At 53.1% G+C, this 27271-nt stretch overlaps 1 protein-coding gene across 2 annotated transcripts; it reads right to left on the bottom strand.

Annotated features, from left to right (window-relative positions):
- Nucleotides 1-27271, bottom strand: UBAC1 (UBA domain containing 1). 2 transcript variants are annotated; one of them, XM_063650050.1, is made up of 10 exons: nucleotides 26910-27271; nucleotides 21184-21304; nucleotides 19575-19648; nucleotides 13722-13829; nucleotides 12187-12319; nucleotides 11843-11951; nucleotides 10983-11205; nucleotides 9686-9772; nucleotides 4970-5108; nucleotides 1-549 (listed from the first exon to the last, which is right to left on the bottom strand). In XM_063650050.1, exons 1-10 carry the CDS (start codon nucleotides 27045-27047, stop codon nucleotides 434-436), a joined length of 1248 nt encoding a protein of 415 aa, XP_063506120.1. In that variant the 5' UTR covers nucleotides 27048-27271; the 3' UTR covers nucleotides 1-433. The 2 variants fall into 2 exon arrangements, with proteins under 2 accessions (XP_063506120.1, XP_054357658.2); XM_054501683.2 differs by having other exon boundaries at nucleotides 12217-12319; nucleotides 26910-27270.

The following is a 27271-nucleotide window of genomic DNA, read 5'->3' on the forward strand; positions in this document are numbered from 1 at the left end:
TAGGAAAAGGGACTTTATTAAAGAAAAGTCATCTGTGAGTGACTAGTTAAATTAGCATGCTTGACATTAACACTCTGGGTTGAAACCTACCTCCGTCAAATAACAAGTGGACTCTCCAAGCAAATGTCTACGGGGCAATTCAAGCAGCAACTCAAGAGCCCAGAGGAGCACTGGAGAGGAGGCCATCACTCCACTTTCCAGTGCGACAACCACTTTTTTGTAAACACCTGTCAGATGCTAAAAATATAGCCTTACACACTACCGTCACCGAAGTTTATAAGCAATAAGATCAGAGAGCGGGAGCAGCTGTGGCACCTCTAACAGTCCAGGGCTGAGGCGCTGAAGGTGAGTTTCCAGGTGAGGTCCACTCTGCCTGGTCTCGGGCTGCACCAGGGGGCTGCTGTGGCCTGACAGCTGAGTGGAACGGCGCCACCTACGTGCGATTTAGTGTCTGGAAGATTCTAGAGATCTGCAGCATGACAGGCCCTGTTTCTGGATCATTCATCCACTGGGTGCTGTTCAGCGGGTTCTCCAGCATGTCTTCAAATGCTGCAGGGAAAACAGAGCCAGCCTGAGTGCCCACGCCCCCACTGAGCCCACAGGCACAGGCGTGACTTTCCTCTTCGGCAGCTTCCTAATGAAGAGGGTGCGTCTCCAATACAAAGGCCACACAGAGCTCACTGCTAAGTGTGCACTCTCAGGCTGAAACCCACCCAACTCCATCGGATGCGCCCATCAAATCAGATCTGATCACAGAGAATCATGCACTCAATTCTGGCAGGTGGGCAGTGTGCCTGTGCGTGCTCATGGCACCCCCACTCTGGGCAGCTGTCTAGCAGCCGCCAGGGCTCAAAAATCATCTTCCCCAACAACTCCACTTCCAATCCCACCCTGAGAAGGTCAGCAGATGCAGAAAGGACACACACAGACGCTGTTGCAAAGTTAACAACAAACTGGAAAAACGTAATGCTCAGCCTTCAGAAAATTACTTCTTTAAAAAACCAGCACATTAAAAATGCAACACAGCACTTCTTCAAAATGAAAACTTGGGTTTTAACAGCTTTACAAAACTGTTTCCCCTAAACAGGTGGCTTTTAGCAAAAAGCTCTCCATTCCACCCACTGTGAAGGAGCACACGTTCTGCCAGCTGCCGGCCCCTCTGCCAGGATCGATGGCTCCATGCTGACCTGACACACATGGATGCACTTCAGCATAAGTGGCCCCTGGTCTACAGGCTCCAGGGACAGTGCCCACTACAGAGTTCATAGCCATTCACGGCCCAGTAGCCCAAGGCTGAGCACAGAGCTCAGAGTGAACCCAGCTTGGCTCTGTTCATGATTGGACAATCCCCAGGCCCTAAAACAATCCTCTGGTGTTCTGATTCAAAGTCTCCAAAAACCACTTTAAAATCTCAGAAAAAGCCGGGCGCGGTGGCTCATGCCTGTAATCCCAGCACTTTGGGAGGCCGAGGCAGGCGGATCATGAGGTCAGGAGATCGAGACCATCCTGGCTAATACGGTGAAACCCTGTCTCTACTAAAAATATAAAAAATTAGCTGGGCGTGGTGGCAGGCGCCTATAGTCCCAGCTACTCGGGAGGCTGAGGCAGGAGAATAGCGTGAACCTGGGAGGCGGAGCTGGCAGTGAGCCGAGATCGCACCACTGCACTCCAGCCTGGGCGACAGAGCGAGACTCCGTCTCAAAAAATAAAAATAAAAATAAAAATCCCAGAAAAAGACTCAGAAAGAACAAACTATAAGGTACGAAACAGCTGTTTCACACACAGGGCGGGGAACTTAATTTCCCATTTCCTCTCAATAAACAGCAAAATAAATTCTGGAAGGATGAAAGAGTTGAACAAAAAGATAAAAAGAGTTAAATATGAAAAACCACACAGATGATTATTTATCTGAGGAAGGACTTTCCTTTTTGAATTTAATTTTTTTTTGAGACAGCGACTTGCTTTGTTGCCCAGGCTGGAGTGCCGTGGAGTGATCACGGCTCACTGCAGCCTTGAACTCCCGGACTCAATGATCCTCCCACCTCAGTCCCCTGAGTAGCAGGGACTACAGGTACGTGTGCCACACTCCTAGCTGATTTTTGTTTGTTTGTTTGCTTTTTTTAGTAGAGAGGAGGTCCTGCTATGTTACCCAGGCTGGTCTTCAACTCCTGGGCTCAAGTGATCCCCTTGCCTCAACCTCCCAAAGTGCTGCAATTACAGGCACGAGCCACCATGCCCAACCTGAGGAAGGACTGTCTTCTGTATATCATAACTTCTGTATGTCAGAAAATGCCACACAAAATTAGAGAGCAAAAACCATTTACAACATGCAACAAAGGCAGATGTGCCTAATATCCAAGAAGCTATTAAGAAAGCTCTAGGATTAATATTGCAATTGAAAAACAGATGTGCTGGGCACAATGGCTCTCGCCTGTAATCCTAGCACTCTAGAAGGCAGAGGTGGGAGGCTCGCTTGAAGCCAAGAGTTCAAGACTAGCCTGAGCAAAAAAAACGAGACCCCATCTCAACAACAAAAAAATTAGCTGGGCATGGTCATGTGTGCCTGTAGTCATAACTACCCATGAGGATGACTTGAGCCCAAGAGGTCAAGGCTGCAGTGAGCTGTGATTGCACCACTGCACTCCAGCCTGGGTGACACAGCAAGACCCTGTCTCCATAAAAAGAAAGAAAACAAATAGATGACATGCATAGACAATATGTAAAAGAAGAAATGCAATGGCCAACAGAAAAGTATTCAACATTGCTAATAACCAAAAGGAATACAAGTTAAAACAATGGAGGTCTTGTCTATGATATGGAGGTGGGCAAGTGTGTGTGCTGGGGGCAGATCTTGCATGGACAGTGGCACCATCACTGCACTCTAGCCTGGGTGACAGAGAAAAAGCCTATTTCTATTAGGAAAAAAAAGAAGAAAAAGTTACTGGACAGACTCCAAGGCAGCACAAACTAATATACCAAGGTATACAAACAGCTGGAGAGCTAGGAGGAATATGCTTTCAGTGTGAAAGGAATCACTAAGAATAAAAATAAACTCACAAAAGACCATTCTCAAGTTTTAGAATTTGGGTACAAAGAAGATCCCTACCTCATACCACACACATACTTCTAGGTAGATTACGGACTTAAATAAGAGAAACTTTTAACATTTTTGGAAAAAAAATAAAAAAAGGAAAACGTGTTTCTGACTTTGGGATAGGAGTGTTTTCTTTTACTTTTTTTTTTTTTTTTTTTTGAGGTGGAGTCTTGCTCTGCTGCCCAGGCTGGAGTGCAGTGGCACGATCTCAGCTCACTGCAACCTCCGCCCCCTAGGTTTAAGCAATTCTCTGCCTCAGCTCTGGAGTAGCTGGGATTACAGGTGCATACCACCACACCCAACTAATTTTTTGTATTTTTAGTAGAAACAGGGTTTCACCATCTTGGCCAGGCTGGTCTTGAACTCCTGACCTCATGATCCACCTGCCTCGGCCTCCCAAAGTGCTGGGATTACAGGCGTGAGCCACCACGCCCAGCCATGGAGGGTTTTCTTTAAAGGTTCACATCCTAAAAGAAAACAGACACACTGAAGGACATCAAAACATGGGATTCTGCCCATCAGTGTGAGGAAATAAGCCAGAAACTGAACAACAGCATCTGCAACACAAATAACGGGAAAAGGGTCAGCATCCAGGAGGTGAGGACCTTTCTCAATGAATAAGAAAACAATCCAAGAGAAAAGCAGGCCAAACGCTGAGCGGAAGGTCTCTCACAGCCAAGGTTCTACAGGCGGCCAATACGCTTCTGAAAGAAGGCCAGCCTTCAAGATCAGGGCACGGCCATCACAGCTCCAGAGACACTTCCAGCCTGCTCGGGTGGCAAAGGCCCTCCCAATATCCAGGAACTCAGCTCCTGGGACCAACAGGTCTGTAATCCCAGCACTTTGGGAGGCTGAGGCGGGTGAATCACGAGGTCAGGAGTTCAAGACCAGCCTGGCCAACATGGTGAAAGCCGTCTCTACTAAAATACGAAAAATTAGCCAGGCGTGGTAGTGCATGCCTGTAATCCCAGGTACTCAGGAGGCTGAGGCAGGAGAATTGCTTGAACCTGGGAAGCGGAGGTTGCAGTGAGCCAAGATCGTGCCATTGCACTCCAGCCTGGGTGACAAGGTGAGACTCTGTCCCAAAAAAAAAGAAAAGAAAAAAAAAAAAAAAGAACATCAGGAGTGGCACCACATGCAGACAACCCAACGAGCCCTGGGTTCCCAGTGCCTTCCGTCAACAAAATACTCCACAACCCCCACAAAGAATGCAGTCAGTCACAGAGGCCTGCTTAAAACGTGATTCTACTTACACAAAGGCAGCAACAAATGAGATTGTTTGAGGAGACACAAATACGGCAAAACTCTACAGGGAAGCAGAGAGGTAAGCCACGGCCAGGGCGACAGCCACACTGGAGGGAGGGATGAGGTGCATAGGGGAGGGGCACCCCAGGCCCAGAGCTGAATGGTAGATACATGACTATTAGTTTTATTCTTCTTTAAAGTTACATCATCATATACACTTTTGTATGTAGGTATCTCACAATAAAAATAAACAATTGCCATCGAAGACCCTGATGAGTAGTAAGAGCAAAAGCCCAAACCACACCTTGTCCTCCCGTGAGTTCCTAAGCTGCTGGCGCAGCCTCCACCCCGCTGGCCCTTGGAAAGCCACTGGCACTGGTTTTCTGAAGCCTGTGTCAGTCACTGCGCAGGAGACAGTCACACCACGATCAGAACCTGACCTGCAGGCCCCACGGTGACGTAGCGGGGCTACACCCACAGGATGCCAACCTGCATGGCAGGACGTGCTGCCAGCGCACGGCGATCCTCAGCGCTGGATCCTCCGTGTCGCCTCCACAGCACCTACATGTCCTGCAAGGGAACCAGCCAGCCTCCCCGATCTGCAACTTAGCATAAAGAAGGCGCACATACCTAGCAATGTTTTCGGGTTGGTCAGGCCCAGTTGCACCACCGGGTTATCCAGGATGGCCTGAAAGAGAGGACTGTCGGGGTCGATGCCCTTGTCCAGCTCCTCCGGAGAGGGCTTCCGGTCCCCCAGCAGCCACTCACACTGCAAAGCCAAGAGCACCAATGCCATTGTTAGCGCCTTCAGTGCCTCTGCAAGACGCCACCAGCAACAGGCACGACGGCTCCTGCACCTTTTTTTTTTTTTTTTTTTTTTTGAGGTGGAGTCTCGCTCTGTCGCCCAGGCTGGAGTGCAGTGGCGCAATCTCGGCTCACTGCAAACTCCGCCTCCCGGGTTCGTGCCATTCTCCTGCCTCAGCCTCCCGAGTAGCTGGGACCACAGGCGCCCGCCACCACGCCCAGCTAATTTTTTGTGTTTTTACTAGAGACGGGGTTTCACCGTGTTAGCCAGGATAGTCTCAATCTCCTGACCCCGTGATCCGCCCGCCTCAGCCTCCCAAAGTGCTGGGATTACAGGCGTGAGCCACCGTGCCCAGCCAGCTCCTGCACTTTTCTGTGAGTTCCTGTTGAGTCCCCAAGGCTGATCTCACTGGAAGGGACCCTACCATGAAGACAAACCCAGTCTGGATTCACTGCTGTGCATGTCAGACCAGGCCAGAGAAGGAAGAGCTAGTCTGCTTTTCTCTGCAGACCCTGGCGTTGCAGAGATCACTGACTGCTGCCACTTCCCCGGTTACCTGGGCTAGCATGGCCCACCCAGGAGTGTTGCGAAGGTGATTAACAAATGTACCAAGCGCCCAGCTTGCCTGTGGTCCTGTTATGGGCAGTCAGTAGTGCTGCAGCCATGAGGACACAGGCTCCTCATCTCTGTCTTGGAGGTGTGAGCCACGAACTCCACTGGCATGGGGGATGGTGGGGGGGTGTGTCGGCCACCACAGGGCCCTCCCCAGGCACAGCTCCATCAGCCCAGCTGGCACACAGGCATAGGACGGGAATCATTCTTAGAGTCAGTTTAATCAGATAAATGGGCTGGGTGTGGTGGCTCATGCATGTAATCCCAGCACTTTGGAAGCCAAAGCAGGAGGACTGATTGAAGCCAGAAGTTCAAGATCGGCCTGGGCAACAAAGGGAGATCTCGTCTCTAAAAAACTAAAATCACTAGCCGGGCATGGGGGTGCATGCCTGTAGTCCCAGCTACTCAGGAGGCTGAGGCGGGAGGATCGCTTGGACCCAGGAGGTTGAGGCTGCAGTGAGTGTGATCACACCGCCGCACTCCAGTCTGGCAGACAGAGTGAGACCCTGACTCCAAAAAAATTTAAAAAAAAAAGATAAATGAACGAATTACCCATCCATAAAACAGGTACATATAAGGCACCCTTTTAAAAAGACAAAGCCTAGAACTCTGTATTTTTAAATTGTTATACTGTTTGAGCCATCTATCCTACCGTCTCACTTTAAGAGCCACACAGCCAGCTGCATGTGAAAGCAGACAGACACACGGCCTCCACCATGCCCGGGCACTCGTGAGTGAGGCTCCCTGCACTCGCTCAGCCTCACACTCACTCACCATAGGCGACACTCACCCACTGCAGCCGACACTCACTCACTCACCTCAGCCCACACTCACTCACCTCAGCCCACACTCACCACAGCCCACACTCACCACAGCCCACACTCACCTCAGCCCACACTCACCACAGCCCACACTCACTCACCACAGCCCACACTCACCTCAGCCCACACTCACTCACCACAGCCCACACTCACCACAGCCCACACTCACTCACCACAGCCCACACTCACCTCAGCCCACACTCACCTCAGCCCACACTCACCACAGCCCACACTCACTCACCTCAGCCCACACTCACTCACCTCAGCCCACACTCACTCACCACAGCCCACACTCACTCACCTCAGCCCACACTCACCTCAGCCCACACTCACCTCAGCCCACACTCACCTCAGCCCACACTCACCACAGCCCACACTCACCTCAGCCCACACTCACCACAGCCCACACTCACTCACCACAGCCCACACTCACTCACCTCAGCCCACACTCACCTCAGCCCACACTCACCTCAGCCCACACTCACCTCAGCCCACACTCACCACAGCCCACACTCACCTCAGCCCACACTCACCACAGCCCACACTCACCTCAGCCCACACTCACCACAGCCCACACTCACCTCAGCCCACACTCACCACAGCCCACACTCACCTCAGCCCACACTCACTCACCTCAGCCCACACTCACCTCAGCCCACACTCACCACAGCCCACACTCACTCACCTCAGCCCACACTCACTCACCTCAGCCCACACTCACTCACCACAGCCCACACTCACCACAGCCCACACTCACCACAGCCCACACTCACCACAGCCCACACTCACTCACCACAGCCCACACTCACTCACCACAGCCCACACTAACTCACCTCAGCCCACACTCACCTCAGCCCACACTCACCACAGCCCACACTCACCTCAGCCCACACTCACCACAGCCCACACTCACTCACCACAGCCCACACTCACTCACCTCAGCCCACACTCACCTCAGCCCACACTCACTCCCCACAGCCCACACTCACTCACCTCAGCCCACACTCACCACAGCCCACACTCACTCACCACAGCCCACACTCACTCACCTCAGCCCACACTCACTCACCACAGCCCACACTCACTCACCACAGCCCACACTCACCTCAGCCCACACTCACTCACCTCAGCCCACACTCACCACAGCCCACACTCACCACAGCCCACACTCACTCACCTCAGCCCACACTCACCACAGCCCACACTCACTCACCACAGCCCACACTCACCTCAGCCCACACTCACCACAGCCCACACTCACTCACCACAGCCCACACTCACTCACCTCAGCCCACACTCACTCACCTCAGCCCACACTCACCACAGCCCACACTCACCACAGCCCACACTCACTCACCTCAGCCCACACTCACTCACCACAGCCCACACTCACTCACCTCAGCCCACACTCACCTCAGCCCACACTCACCTCAGCCCACACTCACTCACCACAGCCCACACTCACTCACCACAGCCCACACTAACTCACCTCAGCCCACACTCACCTCAGCCCACACTCACCACAGCCCACACTCACCTCAGCCCACACTCACCACAGCCCACACTCACTCACCACAGCCCACACTCACTCACCTCAGCCCACACTCACCTCAGCCCACACTCACTCCCCACAGCCCACACTCACTCACCTCAGCCCACACTCACCACAGCCCACACTCACTCACCACAGCCCACACTCACTCACCTCAGCCCACACTCACTCACCACAGCCCACACTCACTCACCTCAGCCCACACTCACCTCAGCCCACACCACAGCCCACACTCACCTCAGCCCACACTCACTCACCTCAGCCCACACTCACCTCAGCCCACACTCACCACAGCCCACACTCACTCACCTCAGCCCACACTCACTCACCACAGCCCACACTCACCTCAGCCCACACTCACTCACCTCAGCCCACACTCACTCACCACAGCCCACACTCACCACAGCCCACACTCACTCACCACAGCCCACACTCACTCACCACAGCCCACACTAACTCACCTCAGCCCACACTCACCTCAGCCCACACTCACCACAGCCCACACTCACCTCAGCCCACACTCACCACAGCCCACACTCACTCACCACAGCCCACACTCACTCACCTCAGCCCACACTCACCTCAGCCCACACTCACTCCCCACAGCCCACACTCACTCACCTCAGCCCACACTCACCACAGCCCACACTCACTCACCACAGCCCACACTCACTCACCTCAGCCCACACTCACTCACCACAGCCCACACTCACTCACCTCAGCCCACACTCACCTCAGCCCACACCACAGCCCACACTCACCTCAGCCCACACTCACTCACCTCAGCCCACACTCACCTCAGCCCACACTCACCACAGCCCACACTCACTCACCTCAGCCCACACTCACTCACCACAGCCCACACTCACCTCAGCCCACACTCACTCACCTCAGCCCACACTCACTCACCACAGCCCACACTCACCTCAGCCCACACTCACCTCAGCCCACACTCACCACAGCCCACACTCACCTCAGCCCACACTCACCACAGCCCACACTCACCTCAGCCCACACTCACCACAGCCCACACTCACCACAGCCCACACTCACCACAGCCCACACTCACTCACCTCAGCCCACACTCACCTCAGCCCACACTCACTCACCTCAGCCCACACTCACCTCAGCCCACACTCACCTCAGCCCACACTCACTCACCACAGCCCACACTCACCTCAGCCCACACTCACCTCAGCCCACACTCACCTCACCACAGCCCACACTCACCTCAGCCCACACTCACCACAGCCCACACTCACTCACCACAGCCCACACTCACCTCACCTCAGCCCACACTCACCACAGCCCACACTCACCTCAGCCCACACTCACCTCAGCCCACACTCACTCACCTCAGCCCACACTCACTCACCTCAGCCCACACTCACCACAGCCCACACTCACTCACCTCAGCCCACACTCACCTCACCACAGCCCACACTCACCACAGCCCACACTCACTCACCACAGCCCACACTCACTCACCTCAGCCCACACTCACCTCAGCCCACACTCACCACAGCCCACACTCACTCACCTCAGCCCACACTCACCGCGGCATTCTGCTGGTTGTTGTTCACTCTGAGGGCGTCTATCACCTCCTTCTCGTCGAACCCCATCTCCATCAGGGAAATGACGGCCTAGAGGACAGCACAGCCGTTAGCTCGCTGGGGGCGGCAGGAGGCCGAGGAACCAGTGCCCTGCGTGCAGAGGGGCCCGCTCCCCGCACCCTAGTGGAGGGTGCTCCCAACAGCACTGCGGACGCTCTCCGTCCACCTTCTTTCCTCACAGCTCTACGGAAACAGATCTTGGTTTTCAGCATCCTAAAGCCGAGGAAGTGCAGGGATGACTGTAGTTAGCAGAGCCGGGGGGCAGTGCAGCTCCCAGGCTTGTCTTCAGGGAGCCACAGGTTGTGACAGATAGAAACTTTTCTTTTTATCCCAGAACTTTACATTAAATTACATTTTAAAAGAAATAAAGAAAAGCATTTGTCTCCACGGAACCCTGGGCAGGGAAGACCTGAGCTGTGAAGCCGGGGGTTACACTGCAGGACATGGGGGGGCAGGACCCCACTCATCACCGGCAGAAGCAAACTCAGAATCACCCCAGGTGGATGTCTACAGCCTGGCCACATGGAACTCCATGGAAAACACGAGCTCCGCAGGTGAGGCCACAGCACAATGTCACACACCCCAAGGAAACGATCAGTGCCACATGTGAGACGACAGCGTGCACATGGAGCAGATCTGCCATCTGAGCATGTCGGAGACAGACAGAAACCTCCAAGGAGGAAGTAAAACCCGAATCAAAGAACACGAGAGAAGGAAGAACGGGGAGACGAGGCGCAGGCGAGGAAGGTCCACACACACAGGCGCAGGGACCCTTCAGCCATGCAGACTGTGCCATGGAGGCGGCTAGCAGCCTGAGCAGCCCCTCGCTCACGGACACCCCCCACGGCAAATGACCCTCCCGATCTCTGGGCAGGGCCCCCACCCCGCAGAGAGGCTGCTGAACAGGGGCGGCTTGTGGATGAGTGGTCAGCAGGAACTGTAAAATATCAAGTTTTTCAAAAGGTGACGAATGTGGCAACACAGGAAACTGGGGCGCCTGGATTCAAGCCAGGATAACTTACAGGTGTGCTCAGAAAATCGGGCCACGGTCCCCAGGCCCACCGCCCCCAGGCTCGCCATTTCCCAGGCCCGCCTGTAAACCCCTGCCCCAGCTTCTCTCTCCTGGGACAGGAGCCAGCTCAGCCCAAAGTCAGCCACGCAGCCCCAGCTTCCTTGCCATGGCGTCACCTCAAGGGAAGACATGGAGACTCTGCCTGGCGACAGGTCTAGTAACACATACCCGAGCATCAGCCCGAAACTCCCTTTTCCTCCGGATCTTCTTGAAGATTTCCGTTAGCTCATCTCTGGCCTCCTCATCGGTGGTGCTGGCTCCTGCGGCAGCCTCGGAGGCGGCTGCTGTGGCCCCCTCGGCCCCTGGGGGAGCTTGGCCTGGAAGAGGCGTGTCTATGGTCGGGTCTTCTGCGTGTTCAATTAGCCACTCCATGGCCTGGGGCACCGACATGCTGCAAGGCAAGAGACTCTTTCCAACACCCCCAGACTAACAGACCGGGGCCTTCGCCTCCTGTCTATTCCCAAGAAGAGCCTCTGCTACGGTAGTGGCTTCTCCAGCATCAGCTGGTGACCCTTATAACGAGAACCTGAATGAACACAGGTGCGACTGAAGCTCTGGTCCTTGCCTCAGACTACCTTGAGACCCTGGGCAGAAACAGAAGCCCATGTCTAAGGAGAGGCAAGCGGACCCAGAGGTCTCTGCTGAGGGCTTAGATAGGGAGCACAGGGGGAACTGCCCCCGGCTGCCCCTGGATCTCGGATTATTCATTTTAGATCTGAACACAAGCAGGGCAAGTAACTCACACGGGAATCCTGAGAAGACTGTTAGAGGCCGTGTCCCTGCTATGAACGGGATTCACCTTGAGTTCTCATACAATGGCCCAAAGAGAATTTACACAACGACTGTTCTGTCACATTCACCCCAAAAACACTTTGGAGGCATGTATTTAAGGTACCTCTTCAAAACCCCACACGTTAGAAATTATTCAGTCAAAGAGTTTAGGGTAGGAGGACGTCACCCACGGTGGGAGCCCCACAAGACCAGGCCCCACGTGTCTCCAGCAAGGGAAGGAGGTGGCCCCCACGCACTGGTTCAGCTGAAGGGCCTTGGTGGCTCTGTTCTCCGGAAAGCCCATCTCCGTGAGCTGCCGCAGGGCGGCCTCGTCCACACGCTCATCCTCGTCCTCGTCCAGCATTGCTGCAGGGAGACGACACGGCCATGAGGGCTCCAGCCTCAGGCTCAGGGGCCTTATCTGAGCACAAACATTTGCAGCAATTATCTGTCTGAGCTCCGCCTGCCCGCCCTCAGGCATATCAACAGGAGTTGCCGGTGAGGCAGGCCCCAGGCCCTCATCAGCGCTTCCATAAAGCACTGAGGTTCCGGTCAGTGCGTGGAGCTGCAGATGCTCCCCAAGGCCGGCAGTGAACCGCACCTGGAATGCAGCATCGGGGTTGACTCATACCATTCGCCTTCTTAAACAATTCCACCGCATCTGGGTTCAGCGCTAACAGCTTCTGCGCCACCTCGATGAGAGACACCAGTATCTTCCGGAGTTCTGTCTGGAACTGTGGTGAAAAAAAGGAGATCAATTCTCTAAATGTCTAGCAAACCTCCTTGGATCTACGACTTGCTCCCCTGTCCTAGAATCTTGATTCTGAGAGTCGAGATGACACTGCTTTCTTGCAAGACAGGCAGGGGATTGGCAGGGCCAAGAGCCTCCCTGCAGGTGGGACTGAAGCCAGTGGAAAGGGACAGGAACGCCTGGTGATGGTCGCCCAGTGCTGGCCTGATACTCAGCCTGTGCCCAGTGAGGAAACCGTCGGCCCAACTGGCGCAGGTGCAGGGCAAGCTGAAGACCCTCTCTGGCGTCACTGAAGAGAACAGAATCATCTGAGGCTCCAGGCCCACGAGTCTGCCAGCCCCCAGTGGAGGCATGGCTGCCACACAGCGTCGGCAGCGGCCATCACTGTCCTCCCCAGGCAGGAGGAGCCGTGGGATGGACCGGAGATGCCCTCCAGAACAGCTCCTGGCTACAGGGCCTAGAGGTCAGGTGTCAGCTGTCCCTACTCTCACACAAGTGTGAGCCTTGGTGAGGACACCACACTAGAGAAATACCTCTGAGCTGGACACACACAGGATGGGAGACACACATGCTGGCTGCTAGGGAAAAGCCACCATGCCCTGGTCAGCACAGAACTCTCTGGAAGACACCCCAAGAGGTTCATTCCTAAAATGAAACAGGGCTTATGGCAGTGTCCTTAGGTTGGACTGGCATCAGATGAAGTTGGAAGCCAGCCGTCCTCCCACCCGGCACAGCACCTGCCTGCCCTGCCTGCAGCGGCGTCCACATGAGCACTGCAAACACTTTTCTTTTTTAACTTAGAATGTTCTGACCCAAAATAACTCACGGGTTCAGATTTGCGGTTTTTTTTTTTTCTTGAAACAGAGTTTCGCTCTTGCTGCCCAGGCTGGAGTACAATGATGCGATCTCGGCTCACTGCAACCTCCGCCTCCCAGGTTCAAGTGATTCTCATGTCTCAGCCTCCTGAATAGCTGGGATTACAAGTGCCTGCCACTACGCCCGGCTAATTTTTGGTATTTTAATAGAGACAGAGTTTCATCATGTTGGCCAGGCTGGTCTCGAACTTCTGACCTCAGATGATCCACCCACTTCGGGTTCAGAATTCTATCTAAACATTTTTGCCAAACTCAGGGCCGGACTGACGTTTTCCCAGGGGTATCTATCTTTTCAGTCCTGCCTTCAGATGGCTTTCCAACTCTTACTTGAAAATAATTTTTGATTTACAGAAAAAATGCAAAATAGTGCAGTCCTATAGACCCGCTCACTGGCTTCCCCAAATCGTTCCAGAGAATCTCCTCCTGCTCCCCCGCCCCGCGGAACCCCCCCACAGCAATCCCCCACACGGGGACCCTATGCGCCTGCCACCGCTCTGGGCTGACACTCACGTCTCTCATGTTGGTCTGGACTGCGGCCCGGTCCATGTTGTAGGAGGGCAGGTTGGCAGTGGCCCGGAGTATGGCCTCTTTATCTGGAGCTTTCTGGTCTTGTTTTTTCTACACAGAAAAGTAATCAGAAAGTCTGAGATGAACGTAAGAGCAGCAAAAAGATGATGAAAACTGAATCAGCAGAGCTCTGCCCAGGAAAGACTCCGTCTCCTTTAGAAGCCAGAGGTGTAAACTCCTTGATGAGCTGGGGGAGCCTGGAGAGTTCTGCGCAAGGCCCAGGGACAGCAGACGTGTCCTCAGCGTCTGCTCTGATGTAAATAAGATTGAAGCGGTAGGTGAGGGACAGAGCAGGAGCAAGGGTCACAGAGCGACAACCACACAGGGACTGTGGCAGGGCTGGGGCAAGGGAGGCGACTCCAGAAGAACCACCCAGGCTGTAGCTGAGCCCTGAGGCCAAAACCACAAACTCATTTCTGCTCCTTCTGGAAGCTCCTGACAGGCAGTTATGGTGGTAGAAACTCACGAGAACAAAAGTGATGGGAGAGGAACAGAACCGGAAGAGTGACAGCACATTCTCAGAAGACAGCAGAGGATGAGGATGGAGGGATCAGCGGAGCTACAAAGGCTCAGGTCAAGAGCAGAGCATGGACGCAAGACCATTCCAGCCTCCTAGAACCGCATCGGTGGCAGGGCACAGGGAGCGAGCCTCAGGAGCTAGCGCTCCATCCCCCGCCGCCCTGCCCTGTGCTCCCCTGCCATCCAGTCCTACTGGCAACTCCCAGAGAGCTGGGCTTGAGACCCCGGGCCAGGAGCCCTAGGCTCATGAGAGGGAAAGAGGCACCCCAGCACCCTCAACAGGGAGACCCAGCAGCAGCGGAGCAGGGCAGACACAGCCAAGAGGTGGCGGGGGGGCAAAATGGCAGGGTCTGCACTCAAAGGGCAGTGCCCCAGCCAGACAGCCAGTCCCAAAGCACTGCTAACCAGATCCAGGGCCTCTGGAAGGTGGCGCATGCCTGTAATCCCAGCACTTTGGGAGGCTGAGGTGGGTGAATTACTTGAGGTCAGGAGTTCGAGACCAGCATGGCCAACATGGTGAAACCCATCTCTACTAAAAATACAAAAATAAGCCCAGTGTCCTGGTGCACACCTGTAATCCCAGCTACCCAGGAGGCTGAGACAGGAGAATCGCTTGAAACTGGGAGGTGAGCTGAGATCACACCACTGCATTCAAGCCTGGGTGAGTGACAGTGAGACTCCATCTCAAAAAAAAAGAAGAGGAACAACAGAAAACAGCACAAAGTGAGGAGCCAGGACGGAAGAGGATAGTGTTTATAAGCCAGGACACACGGCCCACAGAGGAACACACCAGAATGCTAGAAGACATCATCCGAGGAGGAGAACTGGCTTAGGAATTTAAACATGTTACAGTCAGATCAAAAAGGCTACAGAATGCTTAGAAGATAAAATCAAGGAATCCCTCAGAAAACAGGCTTACCAGCCAACTCATGAGAGTTACAGAAAGAGAAAACAAGGAGATCAAAAAACCAATTCAGAACATTTTCCAGGACTAAATTTCCCAGAACTCAAACACCTGAATCTCCAGAGTCAATGTGCCGGGCATAGCAAAGAGAAAAAGACCTGCAGCAGAGACACCATGGAATATTCCAGAACACTAAAGCACACCAGATGGCAGAAGGTTCTACAAGGAGCAGAGGAAGAGGAGGCAGCTGGTGCAGGGAGGAGCGGCTCAGAGCTGCTTCACGTACTGCATACGGCTGGCGCCCCCTCCACAGCTCCTGCGCTGGAATACAAGGCCTCAAGACGGTTTCCCCTCCCAGGCACTAGAGGAAGTCAGGCTCCACCAGACCAAGGGACAGATCGAGAAGCAAGACACCTGGTCCTGAGGCAGGCAGAACTCAAGGACGGCTGCACGCTCCCCGGGCCTGGCAGTTGCCCGTGCGTGGCTGCAGAGCATGAGCAGGACACATTCCACTCTGGGGTCAGGTTACATCACGCAGCACAGCCGACTCTGGGGAAAGAGCATGATCCTTGGTGGGCCTCACCTAATCAGGCAGGTCCTTAAAAGGGATGAGTCTCTTTCTGGAAAGAGAGATTCAACACTTCAGAAATGCTGTTGCTGGCTCTGAAGGAGGAGGAGGCTGTGTGGGTAGGAATGCAGGCTGCGCCCAGGCCCTGAGAGCAGCCCCTAGCTGGCCGCCAGCAAGAAAATGGGTCGGAACTGGACTCTGCCAACCGCCGGAAGACCTCAGAAGCAGAATCTCCCCCAGCCTCGGAAACGAAGGCAGCCCTTCGGCACCCTGAACACAGCCCTTCAGCACCCTGATTTCAGCTCGAGACCCTGAGCACAGAAACCAGCTGAGCTCACCCAGCCAGACTTCTGCCCTACAGAACTGCAAGCTACAAGCCGAGTGCTGTTTTAAGCGGCTACGTGTGTGGCGATTTGTTAGGTGGCAATGGAAAACTTGCATAGACTTAGCAAACTCTAACACAGGAGAGAGGCAGGAAAGCCAGGCTGTGCAGCAGGCCTGGAAGGCAGCGACTCAGACAGATGCGCAGGCCAGAGGGATCTGGAGGGAGGGAACGCCCCAGTGACCTAACATCTGTGACTACGTTTCCAGAAGCTTTATCAGCTCTGTGGAAGAGCATGAAAAAATCAGCGATAAGCCTATAAGAAACTCAACAAGCAAACAAAAGGAAGAGGCAAATATTAATTCCAGGAAAAATACAGTTGTGTAAGAAGGATGGATAATCTTAATTTATTTTGCTCACAGCTGAAAACTACACTTCAATTATACTAGTAATGAAAACCCGGAGATCTTCAACATTATGATCTAACTCTCAAGGGAAGAGAGAGGGAGGTACTATAGCCTCTTCATTAAGAAGTCAATAGAAACTAAAGTTGGTCATTCAAGAAATAATAATATACACATATGATTTATAAATCAGTAAGAGAATTGTTAAAGATAACAAGAGTTATGAGTGGTTGGGCCGGGCATGGTGGTTCACGCCTGTAATCCCAACACTTGGGGAGACCAACGTGAACAGACCACCTGAGCCCAGGAGTTCAAGACCAGCCTGGGCAACATGGTGAGACCCCACGTCTTCAAAAAATACAAAAATTAGTCAGGTGTGGTGGCACACACCTATAGTCCCAGCTGCTTTACTCCTGGGGCTGAGGGAGAAGGATCGCTTAAGCCCAGGAGACAGAGGTTGCAGTGAGGTGAGATAGCACCACACACTCCAGCCTGGTGTGCACTGCGTGGCTTGTGCCAACAGGCCCAACTAATGTTTTATATTTTTTGTAGAGATAGGGATTCCATCATGCTGCCCAGGCTGGTCTCAAATTCCTGGGCTCAAGTGATCCTCCCACCTCAGCCTCCCGAAGTTCTGGGACTACAGGCGTGGGCCACCGCACCCAGCAAAGACTACTAATTTCTATTAAAAGATTTGTAGTACTATTTGACCTTTTAAAAACATACGTCGCTTTGACTTAAAAAGTAATTCATAAATACAAAAATTAGCTGGGTGTGGTGGCACACACCTGTGGTCCCAGGTACGCGGGAGGCTGAGGCAGGAGGACTGCTTGAGCCCAGGAGGCCAAGGTTGCAGTGAGTTATGATTGTACCACTGCACTGCGGCCTGGGCAACAGAGTGAGATCCTGTCTCTAAAACAAAAACAAAAACTAAATTAAAAATTAATTTAGGCCAAGCACAATGGCTCATGCCTGTAATCCTAGCACTTTGGGAGGCCGAGGCAGGTAGATCACCTGAGGTCAGGAGTTCGAGACCAGCCTGGCCAACATGGTGAAACCCTGTCTCTACTAAAAATACAAAAAATTACCCAGGCGTGGTGGCACCACCTGTAATCCCAACTACTTGGGAGGCTAAGGCAGGAGAATCGTTTGAACCCGGAAGGCGGAGGTTGCAGTGAGCCAAGATCACGCCACTGCACTCTAGCTTGGGTAACAAGAGCAAAACTCTGTCTCAATAATAATAATAATTAATTAATTCATAAAAATATGAATTGACATCTTACAAGGTTTCAGTTTGCAAATATTTGAAGAGAAAAGGTAAGCTCCTCAGGTTAGCTCCAAGCTACTCACCCAAGAGGCTGTGGGGCAATGGCTGTATGGTCAGACCCCGCTGTTTATATTAGTCACGGGCCTGTGAGTCTGAACAACAACAGTCAAACTGTAATCTGAGAACTGTGAATGCTGCCTGCAGCAGTTCCCAGAAACAGGCCTGACTCGGGGACAGGCGGAGGCAGGCCCGGATCTGTCCACTGCAGATGGGTGGGGCGGCAGCCTGTGTGTCACTCATGCATGGCCAGGTGTGGCTGAAGATAAGGAGGGGACCCAAGCCCAGGGCGCTCTTCCTGGGGACCCATGGTCCCAGATGAAACCCAAAAATAGCTTATGCACTACCAGGCATGGGCCTAGTCCAAAAGAGTTTGACCCGCTCTTTCTCTGGGGTGAACACTCTCTTTAGCCTCTCAAAGCATGAGTAAGAAACTCTACCCTTGAGATGAGTAATGCAAAGACAGCAGAGGAAAGTGGCTGCCCTTCTAGCTGGCAGGCTCCACGCTCGGCGCGGGCTTGGACCCCACTGTGGGGTAGGACACGCCACTTGCAGAACGCATCTTCCTCTGCTCAGTGAGTTTCTCACAGCATGAGCTTCTGGAGCAGCCAGTAAACACACTGCACGGTGTTCCTAAGGTACACGCCCAAGTGGACGTCGCAGACCATGAATCAATAACATGTGAGTGAATGTAAACACCAACGATATCCAGTTCTGTTTTACAAGAAATAGACAAGGCAGGCAGAACTCAGCCTCTCTCAGCATTTAACAGTGCAGGCTGAGTATCCCTCATCTGAAATGCCTGGGGCCAGAACTGTTTCAGATTTCGGGTTTTTTCAGATTTGGGAATATTTGCATTCCAAATAATAAACTCAAAAAGCACCAACGAGCACTTCCATTAAGTGTCATTTCGGCACTCAAAAAGTTTCAGACTGCAGTGCATTTCCGCGTTTGGATTTTTGGATGGGGATGCTGACCCTGTGCAGTATGAGGCGGAGCTTGTTGCGAGTGCTCCCTCACTGGCCGCTCTCTGCATACGCAGCCCTTATTCTGTGTGGTGGTTGGTTACCCACTTTCCTCCATTTTTCTGTCAGGACTGACTTGGCTGCTTGAGAAGAGGAGGGAACAGGAGCACAAGCAGGTGAAGGCAGACAGCAGCACGGGAGTGAAAAGTCACGCAGGACGTGTCCCTACTCTTCTCTCCGTCTCAGAAAACTCAGAGGCAGGTTTTCTGTGCTGGTCCCATGAGCAGGGACCAGGACTGACATGGATTAAACAGGCTCTGCCAGGAGAGAGAACCCCTTATAACCACATCTACTGCAAATGGTGAAAGTGTGGGTTGGTGAACAACTAGTATAGAGAACTTCTTCATAATTCTTTTTTTTTAAGTTTTTATTTATTTATTTAATTTTGAGATGGGGTCTTACTCTGTCGCCAGGCTGGAGTGCAGTGGCACGATCTCGGCTCATTGCAACCTCTGCCTCCCATGTTCAAGAGATTCTCCTGCCTCAGCCTCCTGAGTAGCTGGGACTACAGGCATGAGCCACCATGCCCAGCTAATTTTTTTTGTATTTTTAGTAGAGACGGGGTTTCACCATATTGGCCAGGATGGTCTTGATCTCTTGACCTTGTGATCCACCCGCCTGGCCTCCCAAAGTGCTGGGATTACAGGCGTGAGCCACAGTACCCAGCCTATAATTCTTAAATGTAGACTTCTACCAATCAAGGTCCCCAATTGCAAACTTTGAAATTTACCTTTTCTTCTGCTGAGACATCAGCCATCTTGGGAAGTGGTGATGGAGCACGCTTTTTTATCAATAATAGGACATCTAGAAAAAATAACACGTATATCCATCACACTGGTTATCGTTTCATACCCACAGAATGGCATAAAGGGTGCTGGATGCCCTGAGAACAGAACAGCAGGGGTTCGGCTGGGCGCAGTAGCTTCCATCTGTAATCCTAGCACTTTGGGAGGCTGAGGCAGGCGAATTACCTGAGGTCAGGCGTTCAAGACCAGCCTGGCCAACACGGGGAAACCCCGTCTCTACTAAAAATACAAAAATTAGCCGGGCATGATGGCGGGCGCCTGTAATCCCAGCTACTCGGGAGGCTGAGGCAGGAGAATCACTTGAACCTGGGAGGTAGAGGTTGCAGTGAGCCAAGATTGCACCACTGCATTCCAGCCTGGGCAACAGAGCAAGACTTCATCTTAAAAAAAAAAAAAAGAAGAGCAGGGCTTCAGCTGGGTGCAGTGGCTCACTCCTGCAATCCCAGCATGAGGCAGGCGGATCACTTGAGGCCAGGAGTTCAAGACCAGCCTGGACAACATAGCGAGACCCCATCTCTATGACAATATAAAAAATAGTTGCGCATGGTTGCACATGCCCGTAGTCCCAGCTACTTGGGAGACTGAGGTGGGAGGATTGCTTGAGCCCAGGAGGTCAAGGCAACAGTGAGCCTGACTGTGCCTCTGCACTCCAGCCTGGGTGACTGAGTGACACACTGTCTCAAAAGAGCAGGGGTTCCTTTGGTCCCCTCTAAACCAAGCATCTACACCAGCCTTCCCTCACTTTTGCATGATGTCTGCATGGCCCTAGCTGAGGTACAAGCTCCCAGGCCTGGCACGAACCCCCAGGTGACCCGTGGCCCAGGAGGCGTGCACAGCACGGCCCCAATAATTGTGCAAAGAATTGGTGACGATCCTGCAACAGGCATTTTAACCGGCTCAGTTCTGAAAAAGTCTGTGAGGGTGGAGAGTCGAGTCTTAACCCTCAGAGGTCAAAACCTGAGATGTGGCTCATCCTCAGCCCGCGACGGTGGCCATTCCCCACTGGCTTGGAGCTTGATGGTCATCTCAGTGGATATCCGTTAGCAATACTTCCAGGATTTTCAAAACAGCTTACTTCAAGTAATTCCATAATTAAAGGCATTATTTGAATGACACAGACAAAACTGATGTCTGCTCTTCAAGTGCCTCCAGACACAAAACCATAAGCAATTAAATGGATGTGTGTGTCTAACACTGCACTGGGATGCCAACATCACCACAACGAAGGTGAAACCTGCAGAACCCCTGGAGTCTCTGGCTTTGCCCTGAAACAGAACTAAAAGCGAAATTCACATTTGGCTTCTCAAATGTCTGCTGCTTGTTCAGTTTCAATTTCTGCTGTTTTTCACAAATATTCTATAACGGAACTCTTTTTAATAAAGGAAAAACAGAATGCTTTTAGTCGATCTTGTTTTTGTGCTCGTGTCCAGCTCAGAACACTGATTCTGGTGGGTGGACCACCCCCTCCTGGCTCCAGCACCCCCAGCAGCGCACAATGCCTGATGCCAACCCGCCCACCCACAGTAGCCTTACCTTGGTCCTGGATGTTCTCTTCCAAGATGGTCCTGGCATCACTCAGCACCCTTTCTGAGGCAGCGTGGATTAATTTATGATGGGTTATACTTTTGGGATCTTCTAAGCTACCATGAGCACACTGGGGAAAAATAGATATTTCAAGGTAGAAAATAAGTAAATCGTAATTCTAATAACATAGGACCTGGCATCCCAAGCCACACCAGGAATTTACTGGGTTTTCTTATGAGCTAAGAAATTACACCATTGATGAAATTAAAGAATTCCCACTAATGGTAGATGCCAAATGAAGCATCATAGCGCCAGATCCCCTCGGCCAGGGAGCTGATCCCCAGCCCATGGAGTACTCCTGAAGCAAGCTCCCAGCTCTGATATACCACACCCTACTAACAATTCGCGGCCACCAGAATTGCTTCTTTGGTCTAGAAAGATCTGGAAAATAATTTTAAATGAAAATAGCAGATCCATTGTTTCCTGATGACCTAAAGATCTACCTAAGTTTTGGGCAGTTGTTTTTCTTTTTTCCACAGACGCATGAAAGGGGCCAGAAAGGCTGCCCAGAAAGAAGACTGGCTCACAGAGAGCCTGAGATGGGGAGAAGACGAGTGCTTGGCATGATTGCTCTCAGCTTGGCTCAGCTCACTAAGCAACAGCCATGCTACATCCCGAGATTGGGATAAAAGGGGCACTTAGCATGACTGCTCTCGGCATGGCCCAGCTCACGAAGCAACAGCCATGCTGCACCCCTGGGCGGCTTGAAGGTGGACTGATGGGCACGCAGTCACCAGGGCCCTGGAAACCCTGCAACACCCGGGCAGGGAACAGGAGGCAACACACGGGCAGCAGTGAGGGGATCCCCCTCACACACACCACAGCCACCTCCGAGCAGCGCTCACGGGGGACCTGGGAAGCCATCTTGACAGCTACTGACTGCAAACTCCAGGAGGAAGTTGGAGCAGATGGCCATGACCCCTTCCAACCCTGCCATTACAAAGATCTCACAGCCAACTGCTGGCAGGGGTAGATCCTGCTCCTCAATTCAGCCAGCATCCTCTCTGCAAAACAGCGCACAGCTGTCCCTGACTCATGCACATGGCACTGGCTTGCGGGAGTCCTGCTTTCCTTTGGACACGGGGGCTAGGCGTGTCGGCTCACCATTTTGTGAAGAATGGCAAACACTGATGGTGCCGTCTGATGAAGACTGAGGTTGGCACATGTGCCTGCGTGTTCATGCCCAAGTCGGTCCAGAGCTCCACAACTCCACTCTATTATCTACCTCAGCACCACACGGCCCGACACACCACAGCACAGCACACCACCGCACAGCACACCACACCACCGCACACCACCGCACAGCACACCACACCAAACAGTGCCCACCTAACCAAATATGGTGCCTCCCCAGCCGGAATCGTGGGGTGAGAGGAGAGGGGCTGCGCTTCTGTGTTTCACAAAATACCCACAGTTTCCATAGCCTGGCCTGAAAACCCTTCAGAACTCAGAGCTTGGACGGAGAGAAGGCTGACTATTTTCTTGCTCTTACAGATCCCCTGAGGTTAGATGGTAGAACTACCTGACTATCAGAAAAGGATGAAACCCTCACTGGGCACTTTCTAAACCTGGTAGCGGGCTCAGCCTGTGGGTCAAGAGCATGGCCCAGCCTGGAGCGGGGCCGGGGCACCACCCCAGGACAGGCCGTCCTCGGACGTCTCAGGTGGCCAGGCAGACACCCTGCTGGCAGCTCACTTTCCACCTCCCTTTGCTGCCACAGAGGCTCTGAAACACCCAGCACACACAACCGCTTGCTGGGAAAGAAAATCTAAGCACACACTTCACCTCTCAACACTGGCATTTTAAGAGTAACTGGAATTTTCTGTTACTCTCGAGACTGAAAACGGTTTTGAAAAAGGGATTGACGGCCTCAGGGGCTGTCACTCCTTCAGACAAAACTGGCCAGGCTGAGGGGATGTTGGGGGGACGCAGCTACTAGGAAGACACACTCCTGCCAGACACGCTCAAGTGCCTCTGGATTTGACAATGGCTCTGCTCCCTGAAATACCGGGGGTGCTTCTTCATGATCCTAAAGTTTGCAGGCTAGTTCATTTGTCAAGTTCAGAATACGGACTACGAAATGCAATTTTCCAAAATAATTCTCATACTAATTCCCAAAAAACCCATAGTCCACGTGTCACCAGCACACCAGGAACAACACGGAACCACTAGGACGACCGTGTCACTCTGCTTCTTTGTTCTCAGCAGAGGCTGGGGTACGGCAGCAAAAAAGCCCCAACCAAGGCTGCTGGAGTAGGGAGGCCCTCACACCCCCACCCAACTACATCCTGCTCCTCCCCAGAAGAGTAGTGACTTCGTTTCTGCTTGTACCTGATGCAATCTGTCATCTGAGGACCCATCTGCATGCGATCTAGGAAGTGGAAAGTTTAACAGCTATACTAGCAGGTACTGTGTTCTATTCTGGCAATTTCATGAACTTTTTTTTTTTTTTTAAAAGACAGGGTCTCATTCTGTCACACACGCTGGAGTGCAGTGGTGCGATCTCCGCTTATTGCAACCTCCGCTTCCCAGTTTCAAGTGATTCTTGTGCCTCAGCCTCCTGAGTAGATGGGATTACAGGAGTCCGCGACCATGCCAGGCTATTTTTTACATTTTTAGTAGAGAAGGGGTATTGCCATGTTGGCCAGGCTGGAATTTCATGAATGTTTACGACACACCAAAAACTCTACTGCACCACAGGTATAGTTTTCTTTTTTTTTTTTTTTTTTGAGACGGAGTCTCTCTCTGTCGCCCAGGCTGGAGTGCAGTGGCTTGATCTCGGCTCACTGCAAGCCCCACCTCCCAGGTTCACACCATTCTCCTGTCTCAGCCTCCCGAGGAGCTGGGACTACAGGCGCCCGCCACCATGGTCGGCTAATTTTTTTGTATTTTTAGTAGAGATGGGGTTTCACTGTGTTAGCCAGAATGGTCTCGATCTCCTGACCTTGTGATCTGCCCGTCTTGGCCTCCCAAAGTGCTGGGATTACAGGCATGAGCCACCGTGCCCGGCCAGGTATAATTTTCTTAAACTCATTAACTACCTGTTGTACAAGACGAGTTCCTCTGCCCCCTTCTCCACTCCAGGCAATGGAAGCTAGAGGCCACCACGGTGATCCCAATTTGCACAAAACAGAAAAGGGAAAGGCAACAGCAAGAGCTGTGATCATAAAACCCCCCCTCGATTCAGGAGTGCACACCCAGGAGCACAGCGGGGAGAAGCCGACATCATTCCCCTCCAGGCAGATGGAAGAGAGGAAGGAAAAAATCATGCCGGTGTCAGCAGGCACTGGGGACCTGGCGAGGAGGAACAAAGCTAAAACGGACACCAGACCTCACTGCCTACAGCAGGATGACATCCAGGGACCGGCTTCCAGAGAGACATTCAAATACACAACTTGAGGATTCTCTTTTCTGACTAATGCATTCTGGCCCTGCCTGCAGAACCACGCTGGGATGTGGTGGTGGGGAGCCTTTCTGACGCTCAGCTCTGGAGTCCTGAAATTTATGTCGGCTCTTGTGGTGTGAAAATCCCCTGCTAGTCAGATCCTCCACACCTGTGGAAACCGCAGAGTGGGATACAATTTCAATTTAAAGTAGAATAATGACAAAAAACTCCCAAATGATACATCTTAACACCAAATGGAATAATATATATCAGGAATATAATAATTAGCATCATATCGGAACTGGCTGCCTAACTGACCCCCAGTGCTCCTGAAATTCATGAGTAGGTGTGGATCAAGCAGTTCTCATTTCCTATTTCCTTTCATAAAAGAATGTCATGATGGCCATGTCCATCGCACCCTGAGTGAGTTAAACTAAATGCCGTGCCAACGCAGGGGACATCCCACGTCGATGCAGTGTGGGGTCCACAGGATATTTTTGTCTATTCCATTAACCCTCAAGTTTGTTTTGGTGCCACTCTAAGCCTGGCCCTGGACTTGTGGATATAAACCAAACCCCTGAGGAGCTTCTGTACTGGCTCAGGGAGGACACAGCACCTCAGAGAAGTTTGTGGGTTTTTTTGTCTGTTTTTTTTTTTTTTTTTTTGAGACGGAGTCTTGCTCTGTCGCCAGGCTGGAGTGCAGTGGCGCGATCTCATCTCACTGCAACCTCCGCCTCCCGGGTTCAAGCGATTACCCTGCCTCAGCCTCCCAAGTAGCTGGGATTACAGGCACACACCATCACGCCCGGCTAATTTTTCGTATTTTAGTTGAGATGGGGTTTCACCATGTTGGCCGAGATGGTCTCAATCTCCTGACCTCATGATCCGCCCACCTCGGCCTCCCAAAGTGCTGGGATTACAGGTGTGAGCCACCGTGCCCGGCCCAGAGAAGTTTTTTAAAACACGCACAACTAGACAAGCAACAACACCTGGCTCAAACAGCCTGGATGCCCATGGAGTTACCGGCGCTGGAGCTTAGTGCTGCCCCAGTGGTTGTTCAGATGGCAAAATCATGCAGACCGGGGCAGAAAAAAAGCAAGAAAGCAGCCAAAACATACCGGCCCTTGAACGCAGGAGGCTCAGCCCCCTCCTTGGTGTGAATCCTGAGGCCAGCACCTCCCAGTTATTCACAGCCAGTGCGTTCCAGAAGGGGGCTTGCCAAGCTTGCCTCTGACAGTTCCAGAACTCCACAGAACCATGCTCACAAAAGCAACTCGAAAGTACTCTATGCGAGCAGCTGCTATGGTTAAGAATTGAAGTTTATCCTTAGAGACCACACTTAGCTCAAGTCTAACGCACTCAACCTGTCAACACAGATATGTAACTTATCACACGGAGTCGCCACTAGAAAGCTGCAGCCTCCTTCAACCTAAATTCTGCCAAGCCCTCAGCTCATGTCAAGTATAGACAGGAGGTCAGTCTGACACACAGGCTTCTTAGCTGACCTTACTGAGTCCTTCAGAGACTCGAGAACTAGTTCCAAAAATCAGCAACCTAAGGAACTAAATACATAGGAGTATTTCAGGTGAATAAACTTTAAAAAGCGTCTCAGAGAGGAGATCCTACTCCTGGGCCTTCCCTCTTGACCAATTTTATCTCTGCAGAAAAGCAGCGGCGCAGGGCCTTGTCCCGCAGCGGCACTAATTTCAGGGACTCCAGCTAAAAGGCACAGTGGCCTGGGGCCAACCAGGAAAAGAGCTCCAAGCAGCCGGCTCTGCGGGAAAGGGGAAGAGGAAGGAGAAGGGGCCTCTTAATGAAGGAGCCTACGTTAATTCTCAGCTCTCAGAGATGCTGCTGAAAAAAACCTCACCCCAACAGCAAAAAGGTACAACTGCCGGAAAGTCATGACGCCCTGCTCCGTCGGCGACTTCACGCTCCAGGCCTCAGTTTCCCGATCTGCCCCTACCTCCCTGCGTGGCTGCAGAGTTAACTGAGAGGCTGGCGTGTACAGGGCTCGGCCGGGCGGCTGGCACGGGGCGAGTGCTTAGTGACCGGTGTCCGCCGGCCGGCCGGCCAGGCCCGGGACGAGCGTCCAGAGGTGTGGGATCCGAAAGGGGGAGAGTCAGGCAAACGAGCAGGAGGCGCTGCCTCCACCCCCGGAGGAGAGGGCCTGGGAGCTGCGGACTGGGCGGCGGACCCCAGGTCGGGGCGATTCGGGGACTGAGGCGGGGTCCGCAGTCGGAGGGGTCCGGGGAGGGTGTTGGGGGCAGGGGAGGGGGCCCGGCCTTACGTGCTTGAGGCAGCGCTCCTTGAGCTTCTCCACCGAGGTGTCCTCGGAGGCCTCCTCCAGCCACTCGGCGCCGTCGGACGCGCAGATGTGCAGCCGCAGCACCTTGCCCGCGAAGATCTTGTCCTCCTGCACGAACATCCCGCCGCCGCCGCCGCAGGGGCCTGCGCCCGCCGCCCGGGCCCCTGAAGGTCACCGGGCAGGCGGGCGGGGCGGGGGCGGGGCCAGACCGCCCGCGCGCTCCTTCGCTGGGCCGCCGCCGCCCCGCCCCGGCTCCCGTCGGCCGGGCCGCCGTCACTCGCCGCGGCCTCAGCGGTCGCCTCGCTCCCGCCGCCGCAGCCGCCGGGTGCGCGCTGTCGCCGCCG

This window comes from Pongo pygmaeus, chromosome 13 (genome assembly GCF_028885625.2).
Source record: "Pongo pygmaeus isolate AG05252 chromosome 13, NHGRI_mPonPyg2-v2.0_pri, whole genome shotgun sequence".
NCBI classification, from domain to species: Eukaryota; Metazoa; Chordata; class Mammalia; order Primates; family Hominidae; genus Pongo; species Pongo pygmaeus.